Source organism: Mytilus trossulus, chromosome 3 (genome assembly GCF_036588685.1).
Source record: "Mytilus trossulus isolate FHL-02 chromosome 3, PNRI_Mtr1.1.1.hap1, whole genome shotgun sequence".
NCBI lineage: Eukaryota > Metazoa > Mollusca > Bivalvia > Mytilida > Mytilidae > Mytilus > Mytilus trossulus.
In genome coordinates, this window is record NC_086375.1 from 64815539 (window position 1) to 64827438 (window position 11900).

The 11900-nt window shown below is 30.4% G+C and overlaps 1 protein-coding gene across 1 annotated transcript in view; it reads left to right on the forward strand.

Moving 5' to 3' along the window:
- The window catches only part of LOC134712120 (inositol-tetrakisphosphate 1-kinase-like), a 38680-nt gene extending 29208 nt beyond the window's left edge, over positions 1-9472 (forward strand). The window contains exon 10 of the mRNA XM_063573291.1: positions 3939-9472. Within this exon, the coding sequence (XP_063429361.1) occupies positions 3939-4246 (308 nt within the window). The 3' untranslated portion in view covers positions 4247-9472. The remainder of the gene's footprint in view (positions 1-3938) is intronic.
- Positions 9473-11900: the final 2428 nt, after the last annotated feature.

The following is an 11900-nucleotide window of genomic DNA, read 5'->3' on the forward strand; positions in this document are numbered from 1 at the left end:
CCAGTGTGCCATGTGAGCTATTGGTTTCACTTTGGTTCTGCCTGTCATGGCAATATGTTTTTAAAAAAATTTACTCTTGAAACACCAAACAATATATATCTCAACCAGAATGAACTTTAGGGCATCTAGTTCAAATTTGTTGTTTTTTCCCAGCTATTCAACCAAAATTGCCAACATGGATATTTTATTTGAACATATATATTAAGGTTACACATGGATATTTTAAGAACATAAGGGTTAAATTAGGGTATTATGTAAATATTTGTCCTGCATTTTGTTTCTTCAAAATTATCAGATAACTCGTAATGAGAGTAATTACCCTAATTTTTAGCTCACCCCGGCCTAAAAGGCCAAGTGAGCTTTTCCCATCACTTGGCGTCCGTCTTCCGTCGTCGTTAACTTTTACAAAAATCTTCTCCTCTGAAACTACTGGGCCAAATTAAACCAAACTTGGCCACAATCATCATTAATGTATCTAGTTTAAAGTTTGTATTTTTTGACCCGGCCAACCTTCCAAGATGGCTGCCATGGCTAAAAATAGAACATAGGGGTAAAATGCAGTTTTTGGCTTATAACTAAAACCAAAGCATTTAGAGCAAATCTGACATCGGGTAAAATTGTTAATCAGGTCAAGATCTATCTGCCCTGAAATTTTCAGATGAATCAGACAACCCATTGTTGGGTTGCTGCCCCTAAATTGGTTATTTTAAGGAAATTTTACTGTTTTTGGTTATTATCTTGAATATTATTATAGAAGGAGATAAACTGTAAACAGCAATAATGTTCAGCAAAGTAAGATTTACAAATAAGTCAACATGACCAAAATGGTCAGTTGACCCCTTTAGGAGTTATTGCCCTTTATAGTCAATTTTTAACCATTATTCGTAAATATCCATGATCTTTTACAAAAATCTTCTTCTCTGAAACTACTAGGCCAAATTAATCCAAACTTGGTCACAATCATCATTGATGTATCTAGTTTAAAGTTTGTGTTTTTAAAGCAATTGCTTTCATGCCGTCGCGTATGGCCATCTTTGTGACCCAGATCAGAGACTCCGCCCAGATCAAGCCATAGTATTTTGTTAAACAGGCTCCTGGTCTGTCATTCTTAAACACCTATGTATGTTTTCTAATGCAATACATAGCTTGAAACTTTTGAAAAACGTTAGTGGATTTAAGAAAGTTCAGCATACGTTCTTGTAGATGTATTTTTGTATTTAGGGGGACAACCGTTTGACTATCAAAAAAACATAGACGTCCGAGTGAAAAAAATGCATTTTTATACCTGCGATTCCGTTTTCCGTTCGTACGATGTTTCAACAAAATATGGAATCATTTCAGTTGTTGATTTAGTATTGAAAATTTGACTGAATTATCTTTTATAATATACGGTTTTATATGTTTAATTGGTGTTATTTTAAGAAAGAGGTCAGGTGTTCTTGTTCATTCATAAAATTGTCGTTCATTCATAAATTTATCGTAAAATCAAAATCACTACAGTTATACGTAGTGTCAAATGATTACCTGTAATCTAAAAATAGACAAAGTTAACTGACCTATTTTGTTGATTTGTTTGCGCAAATAATTTGGAGGAACGAAACCCTTGTTGAAACCAGGGACGTAATATAAGTCCTTGTTGAAACACATAACAATAAGTTTGTTTTCCTTTTTTGTCATAACTCCGTAAGATTTATCGATCACCTTACTAATGAAATGGACCCGTCCAAACGTGATAGATGCCAAGTCCAGATGAAGAAATATTTACAATTTGGAATTTTTTAGTTTCATAGATTAAAAAAAGTACATCCTTTTTGGATATCATATTCAAAACTGGGTATGCATGACAAATGATGAAACCATTATCCTCGTCTTTCCAATGGACGAGTCTACTACGTTTGTTGACCCTCGACGGTCCACCGTGTTTGCAATTTTATTTCACATGTTTTCGAAATATTGAAGATCATTTTCACAATGTTTCCTGAAAATTGGATAAATATCAAAGCAACTTAGAGCTGTTTGTTCTTGTTCGTATAATGACGATTTAATGTCATGTTTGTCTGTGATGGCCCCTCTTTTCGGGATTGCATGAGAATTATAGTTATCTCGTACCGCATGAGGATGACATATATCAACTGAGCAATAATGTTTGGGACTTAGTTTTTAAGAAATGATGACAAAGTAACATTATAAAAATATGTTTAGTCAGCTGAAATATATATTTATTTTTTAAAATGTTTATGTCTTGTAAAATATTTTGTTTCTTTCCCGTTTTTCAACATTTGCGTCTGGAAAGTTGAAATGTTTTAACTGAAGTGTTAAATTTAAATTAATTATGAAAATTAAATCAATAAAGGAAATTATTGCCCAGTTACAAACACTACTAGGGGATAATCCATAATAATTTCTCTTGGAGTTTATATGTTTCAGCACATGTATATTTGACCCCAACTTTAGCCTGGTAAACGTGTTGTCTCCTTGTGAAATATAAAACATATTAAAAATGACTTTCTGCTAAAGTCTTTAATTGATATAAAGTTAAAACCTTCTTAATTCTCACTAGACAACACTCCTGTCATGTTTAATTCTTAAATATTTGTGGATGAAAAAAAAGTCCCCAAAACATAAACATGGCAGCAATTGCTTTTACAGCCTTTCAGGCTTTGATTTTACCCAGCCAACCATCCAAGATGGCCGCCATGGCTAAAAATAGAACATAGGGGTAAAATGCAGTTTTTGGCTTATAACTCAAAAACCAAAGCATTTAGAGCAAATCTGACAAAGGGTAAAATTGTTTATCAGGTCAAGATCTATCTGCCCTGAAATTTTCAGATGAATCAGACAACCCAGTGTTGGGTTGCTGCCCCTAAATTGGTCATTTTAAGGAAATTTTACTGTTTTTGGTTATTATCTTGAATATTATTATAGATAGAAATAAAGTGTAAACAGCAATAATGTTCAGAAAAGTAAAATTTACAAATAAGTCAACATGACTGAAATGGTCGATTGACCTCCTAAGGAGTTATTGCCCTTTTTAGTCAATTTTTAACCATTTTTCGTAAATCTTCAGGATCTGTTACAAAAATCGTCTACTCTGAAACTGCTTGGCCACAATCATCTTTGGGGTTTCTAGTTTAAAAAATGTGTCCAGTGACCCGGCCATCAAACAAAGATGGCTGCCATGGCTAAAAGTAGAACATAGGGGTAAAATGCAGTTTTGGCTTATAACTCAAAAACCAAAGCATTTAGAGCAAATCTGACATGAGGTTTAATGGTTTATCAGAACAAGATCTATCTGCCCTGAAGTTTTCAGATGAATCAGACAACCCATTGTTAGGTTGTTGCCCCTGAATTGGTTATTTTAAGGAAATTTTGCTGTTTTTGGTTATTATCTTGATATTGTTATAGATAGAAATAAAATGTTAACAGCAATAATAAATTAAGCAATGTAAGATTTACAAATAAGTCTAGATGACTGAAATCTTCAATTGACACCTTAAGGAGTAATTGTCCTTTATAGTCAATTTTTAACAATTTTTTATAAAATTTGTAAAATTTCAAAAAACATTTTCCACTGAAACTACTGGTCCAAGTTCATTATAGATAGAGATAATTGTAAGCGGCAAGAATGTTCAGTAAAGAAAGATGTACAAACACATCACCATCACCAAAAAACAATTTTGTCATGAATCCATTCTGCTTCCTTTGTTTAATATTCACATATACTAAGGTAAGCGACACAGGCTCTTTAGAGCCTCTAGTTTGTGAAAGCATAGATTCTGTCCTTGGGGGGGGGGTATTGACCTTAAGATTCAATCTGTGGTTTTGAATCATATGAATTAAAATATTTGGCACAAGTCGAACTAAATCATCCCATGCGAAGAAAAGATGTAGATATATTTCACAGAAAGTATCAATTCAGTAATAATTGTCTGTTTCAGGATATGAAGGTGTTGACAACTTTGTTGAAGTATTATGCAATCATCTCCTCAATCGAATGTCCTGTAACGAAACTGTTTCCAGTGATGCTGAACAATATTCTGATGCTGAAAAACAGGACCAAAATAAACCTAAAAGATTAAAAGTTTGTAGTGAGCATTGTATGATGTATAAATGTCAGAAAGAACCCAGAAACACAGAAGGCTTTTGTTATAGTTCTGACAGCATGACATCAGATGCTGAGAGCCAGGATGAAACACCATGGAAACAGCCAATCAAACGTTGTTCTAAACATTGCCAAAAACAGTGACCTCTTTTCCAGGGCATTATAATATATCACATAGTCATTTAAAATAGACTTTTTACAAGTTTTATTAGTTGAATCTGTTATTTTTCATTTTTTTCTTATGATGTTCTAATACAGTATATCAACTTAAGTATGTTATCTTTTGTACAAGTTAACAATTTTACCAATCAGAAAAAATTTCAGGAAAAAAAATGAAATATAATTTTATCATGATTAAATTAAGTATTTACTTTTTATTTAAAAGAAGTATTCATCAGTATGTTATTTTGTATCATTCTTATATTTTCAATGCTTTTTGCTATAGGTTAGGATCTCTTTCAGCAATAGGCTAGGATCTATATAATTCATAGACAAGGATCTCTATTAATCAAAGGCTTGCATATGAATTGTTCCCTTCATAAAAAGGCAAAAGATAGAAAAAGTGTGTTTTCAATTTCAAAACTATCTTACATATAGTTTTAAATTCTCTTGACTGAATTTTTATCTAAAAACTTATAGATCTGAACATTATTGGTTTAAATAGATATTAAATTAATAGGTAAAATGTTAATTCAATTTACCTACCGGTAATTATTTTTTACACATTAAATATTAAGCTCACATAGGGAGAATAATATATATGAAAGCTTTATGTAGAGAAACAATAAATCTGGTTCTTGATACAATACAATCGATTCTTAGATTATTTTAATATCATGTGAAAATTACAGAGAAAATAATTTATATACTGAAACTTATAACAAGTTGTTTGTCAACAGTATTCAGGACTTGACTTTTTTATAGCAATAAAGTCCACGTATTTATGCTGCTGCTTTATAAGGCCAATCATTATCTGATTTTTGTTATTGCAATTAAGCAATGTTAGGCAAATAATAGACGTATTTACACTTGTATGCAATTTTGTCCGCCATTGCGTAAAATCACACAGGTTCCCGTAAACTTTGACATCATAATTCAAAACACTTGACTTCACAATTAAAAAGTGATAGTTGCTTGATGTCAAAAAGGTGATTCGGAGTAGAACTAAGGTCATTCGGAGGCAAAATACAGCTCAATAGCAAAAGTGTAAATACGTTTATCATCTGACAGTATTTTAGTTGAAATTTAGCATTTTAAGTTAAATAATCATCTGACAGTATTTGTGTTGCAATTCAGCTTTTTTAGTTTGCTCAAATTTAGCCACTGTTTTGGAATTTTTGATATTTTTGTAATTAAAAATTGCTGAACACAAAATCAATGTTCTATTTATTAAGAAAAGAAAACTAACACCAGTAATCTGAACTAAAGGATAGACATACTAATGGAGGGTTTTCTAGTTTGCTATTATGATTAAATAAATGATTTGAAAGTTTTAAAAATCATAGTAATATTTGATAAGATATTTGTAAGCTTAACATCAACAAGGGAAATAATAATAAAGCACATTTTTAATAGGTGTTCTTCATCTAGAAGCTCAACCAGAGTGTATACTTTCTTTTGTTTAACTTGTTTCAGTTATTTTCTGGGTTTGTACTGACAATTTATCATATTGATCAACTGTATGGATACACTACTTTTGAAAAGCAGGAAAATGATAAACATTCTTTAAGCAATCAGAAGATGGTTTTAAATTATGAAAACATATTGATGATAAAAAACACTGTAGATTCATCTATATTCGTGGGTAACAATTTTGGAGGATTACACAAAACTTGCATGTTCATGGATAATTAACTTCATGGTTTTGCTGAAGTCAGCATACAAGCCTAAAGAAAATGTGTCATTCGTTAAAGAGTTAATGTTTTGGTTAACCTGTATCCATGAAATCCACGAAAATTGGTATCCAACGAATATAAATGAATCCACAGTAATTACAGTAGATTTTTTTTTTATAGAACTCCAAAAATTGTCACTAACTGCTTAAGGGGATAAACTTGGACTGTATTCCATTAATTCTTCTTTAAAACTCATCTCGCATATCACAGATCACGTTCTTGTACATAAAAGTGCAGAAAAAACATTATCTGTAATTTTCTTATATATACTAACGTTAAATTTGTTTTAGCCATTTACATATATTTGTCTATAACATGTGACAGAATGACCTTTGTCAGGTTTATATTAATAAATAGTTTTTTTTTAAACATATAGATTAAGACATATAATCAAATTTCCTGATGCCCTTAAACTATTTTGATATCTGAGAGGAAGACATACTATACATAAATGTCATATTAGGGATACAAGCTTATGTATGTTTGTAGGCATTACTATATCAATTGTTATTTCAGGGATTTCAAATGTTTCTAGTCTTTACTAAGGGCAAACATTAAATGAAAAGGATATCAGGGCAGGCAATATAAAAAACACCAGATGAGATGCCAACTTAATTCGTTAGCAGATTTGAATATTTTGATGTCCTAGTGGTTTAAAACTGATTGTCTCTATATCACACAAATATATATGTATTTTTGCATATAAATATCATGGTGTATTATATTTCTTTTTTATTTCTAAATTAAAATGGTCTGTATATCTTGGTTAGTGTTGTATATAGAATTGTATGATATTAGATACATATAATATGCAAAACTGCTGCACATTTTTTTCTATAATAATGTGATCTATTTTTATATTTTAAAAGTAGGGCATGCTGTCATGCACACTGTTGATTTTTTTACGTCTGTTATGAAGAAAGCATTCTTGAATATGTGATAATTGAATACTTTGAGAATACTTTACGATATAGAACACAACTGTTCTGTTAGATACAATATTTTAAGGTAAAAGCTATGCTTTCTCACAAGTTGAATAAAATCAGTGTAAAGAATTTTTGTATGATATAACTAAAGAAATGACTGTAATATTTTTTTCTGTCTATGAAGAAATAACAAAAAAAATATGGTGCACACTGCTGGTTAAAAATATTTTTATGTTATTTAAATAGACAGAAAAATATAACAGTCATTTCTTATAATTTAATTCTAAATTTGATTTTAAACCGGTGTATATCATGAAAAAATGTTGATGACACCAGGGTCGCATTACAAAATTGTCTATGAGAAGATAAACAAAACACTGTCAGCCAATCAGAAGACATGTTACATCCAAAATTAAATTATTGATTCTTACACTAATTTTTAGACATTTCTTGTGTAGCAATTGAATACATTATAGATATTCTCATTTGTGAAATATAATTTTTTTCAAAATGCAAAGTTTGAATATTTTACATTGCAATTTAACCCAGAGTTGATCATAGTTTGTGCAAAGTGATGTGTATTTATGCAACTTGGACTCATTTAAGTTAAACTAATTTGACACCTTATCTATCAAAAAACATCTTTCAGATGTTCACAAGACATTTAAATTTTTTTTTAGATATCTGTAATTATTTTTTTTGAATTTCATCTTTCATATGTTTTGTAGGCCTTCAGAGAGATGTACTATTTGAAAAACTATCATGTAGAACACTGTTAAGATTAGGCGATTTCTAAACCTTATCACAAAACATTAACAAAAACTACAGCTTATATGTGATGACTAGATTTGAATAAACACCTTTTTTCTGATTTGCTCGATCATATTGTAAAAAAAATTAAAAATATTTGTGATATTTTTCAAATTAGCTCATTTCTATTATGACATGTTTATGAGTTTAAAGAGGCAATACAAATGACTTGTGCATTAAAGTATCCATTAAACTCTTACATCAGTAAAAGTAACTTAGTTTTGAAAGGATTGAATAATTTTTACTACTTCTGAAAATTCTGAGGCAAAATGAAGGCACTGATCTTCCTTCTGTTTCACATTTGAGACAATATTTTGGATAATATGCAATAGTTTATGTAATCATTTACAAATTTAACATCATAATGAATCAGAGGGACCAATTACTATTATTATAAGTGGTTATTGTCATTTTGTTTTGAGATGTTCCCTTTTCTTCAAACAGTATGTGGGTTAATAGCCAATAGGAATATGATAATAACATCAGGAAGGCAAAATCACCTATTACTACTTTTATCACTTTATTATTGTTAATTAACTGAACAAAACTGATATTTGCAATTAATATACATTTAAATAAAGGAGGTATTGTAATACAGATCTATAATTTTTCTTTATTTACCTGCGATTTAAACACCTTGCATTCAGAATAGTAGAGTTGTTAATGACATACAGTTATTTTTGTCCTGGTTTACATTTAATGCAGTTATTTTTGTCCTGGTTTACATTTAATGCAGTTATTTTTGGTCGGTTTACATGTACTGCAGTTCTTTTTTTCCTGGTTACATTTACTCATTTATTTTTTTCACTGAATTAAATCTAATGCAGATACTGTGATCATTGGCTAGAGAGTCTGAAAACTGTATACTATTCGATTTGGTAATGAGGGTTTCTGAAAACTTTTTTCCATCCTCTTTCAACTTAGGAAAAAAGAGTAGGCACTTCATTAGTAGAAAAAATATTGTGATCTCAAAATGTAGCAAATCTAGTTTACATAAAGTAAAAGGTACTTTAGGGTTGACAACCCACTTCATCTCAAAATATTGAGTTTTCAATTATCAATTTTTTTGATAACAGTCTTCTTTTTTAAAATTTATGCCTGTGTTTTTAAATCATGGGTAGTCCTGCTGTTTTCTAAGAAAAAAAGTATTATTTAAATGTGACTTTTAACATTAATTTAATTGCAAAATGAAAAGTCATGGCAATTGGTGGGAATAATATTTATGAAAACAAAACAATATATTTGTAAATTTGATTTTTAAATGTTTAAAAGTATATCTTATAAAGATATAAACTTTTGATTTAAAATTGTACTTATTAGTCTGGTATAATGGTATTTTAATAACAGTGACCCTAAAATATTTATATTGAGGTTATGAAAGTTGTATTGACCTTGAATAAACAAAGACATTTTAGTCCATACAATGTAATACTCAATTTAGAGGTACATTGTATTTAAAGTGCACATATGATCATCTTTTTATCACACAACATGATTGTAGTTAATCTAAAAAAAAATACACAAGTGATTTGGTCACGAAGAAATCCATCTGATTTTGAGCACATATTGATCACTTTGTTACAGATCACAATTATTTGCTTTTTTGATTTTGATATAATATTTATTGATTATGTAGTGTTGTTTACTTTGCTCAGGCTTTTGCATGGTGGCAGACATGACTATCTTTCTACTTGTTTTCTTAATTACTTTGTTTTGAAGCAATAAAATATGAAATATATTGTCTAGAATTACAAAGTAATGCTTTGTTGCTGTGAAGTACAAGTACCAACAATAATTAAAAGATTGTTGGGAATCTTTTCACATGCTCCTTGTACTACATGGAAAACTCCCAAAATGATTAGCAAGATTTGAAACCGAATATCACTGATGCCCCTACTCTTGGTGCTATAGAATATTTGATGAGAAAAAAAGCTTGTTTTGCTGCAAGGCTTTAGTGCCAATGTCGATTCTAATGGTTGACATGATTGTTATGCCAAAACTTATCTGAATTTATTAATCCTCAATGCAATTGAGCTTCGCTTTTTATATTGCAAATTTCCATTTTTGATTATAGTGTCTCCAACAAGTCTTTTGTGTCTGATGTGCACAATTTTAATCCTGATATCTATGATAAGTGTTTTTTTCATGCATCTTAGACGATTAATAGCAACTACCCATCAAGAGCTAGTATTTCTTCATTTATTTTTACTAATGTGGTCAAAGAAAAAAAGGTGTTGGCCCTCAGGCTGCAGACCCCTCAGGACCAATTCGATTTGAAACAGTTGGTTTCTCTATACCTAAAAGTAAAAGGATTTTTTCAATGTCTGATGTCTGATATAATATTTTAAAACCTAACATTTGTTTTTCCCACAAAGTTCAAACAGAGGTAACTTTTTTCATTAGTGTTTCAAATTGTGGTACAGAGAATTACTCATACATATATTCCTATGTTACATACATCAAGTATGCAGCAGTTTCGAAGTTGAAATCTAAATCTACCACCAATACCAAACGTGTTTTTTTCTTGATACAAACAAGTAAAGGTCATCAATTGGTGATAATCAGTGTACACACGCTCAACTGCTAATATGAAAGCATATGTTGTTGCTTAAATAAGTCCGGTTCTGTGGACCATATTTATATCCCCGCTTTCAAAAAAGTGGGGTATACTGTTTTTCCTCTGTCTGTCAGTCCGTCCGTCCGTCCGTCCCATGAAACTTTCGTCACATTTTTCTCAGGAACTACACATCCACCCTTTCTGTAATTTGGTATCAACATTTATATATGTCAGCCATACCGTGTGATGCGTTTTCAGATTCATCATTCATCGACTTCCTGTTTACCGAACACTTGTATGATTTTACACTTGATAGCCAAGTTGAAAATTTTCGTCACATTTTTCTCAGGAACTACAATACAAGAATTTCTGAAATTTGGTTTCAGGATTTATATACGTCAGCTATACCGTGTAATGCGTTTTCAGATTCATCACTCGACAACTTCCTGTTTACCGAACACTTGCATATTCTTACACTATTAATATTATCCACTTGCGGCGGGGGTATCATCAGTGAGCAGTAGCTCGCAGTTTCACTTGTTTGTTTACTGTCGTTTATATGTTTAAATTTTTGGAGGAGCCGATTGTTTGTGGTTAGACATGCATGGTGTTATGTTGTTCACTCAAAAAACAGTTTTTATGCCCCAGCTGTTAGGCATTCTGGGCATTAAGGTTAACCTCTCATCTATCTGATAATCTGTATGTCCGTCTGTAATGATTTGGTGTCAGTTCTGTTTAAGTTTACGTCAATCAAATGTGACGTGAAATATAATTTTTTTCAAAATGCAAAGTTTGAATATTTTACATTGCAATTTAACCCAGAGTTGATCATAGTTTGTGCAAAGTGATGTGTATTTATGCAACTTGGACTCATTTAAGTTAAACTAATTTGACACCTTATCTATCAAAAAACATCTTTCAGATGTTCACAAGACATTTAAATTTTTTTTTAGATATCTGTAATTATTTTTTATGAATTTCATCTTTCATATGTTTTGTAGGCCTTCAGAGAGATGTACTATTTGAAAAACTATCATGTAGAACACTGTTAAGATTAGGCGATTTCTAAACCTTATCACAAAACATTAACAAAAACTACAGCTTATATGTGATGACTAGATTTGAATAAACACCTTTTTCTGATTTGCTCGATCATATTGTAAAAAAAATTAAAAATATTTGTGATATTTTTCAAATTAGCTCATTTCTATTATGACATGTTTATGAGTTTAAAGAGGCAATACAAATGACTTGTGCATTAAAGTATCCATTCAACTCTTACATCAGTAAAAGTAACTTAGTTTTGAAAGGATTGAATAATTTTTACTACTTTTGAAAATTCTGAGGCAAAATGAAGGCACTGATCTTCCTTCTGTTTCACATTTGAGACAATATTTTGGATAATATGCAATAGTTTATGTAATCATTTACAAATTTAACATCATAATGAATCAGAGGGACCAATTACTATTTTGTTTTGAGATGTTCCCTTTTCTTCAAACAGTATGTGGGTTAATAGCCAATAGGAATATGATAATAACATCAGGAAGGCAAAATCACCTATTACTACTTTTATCACTTTATTATTGTTAATTAACTGAACAAAACTG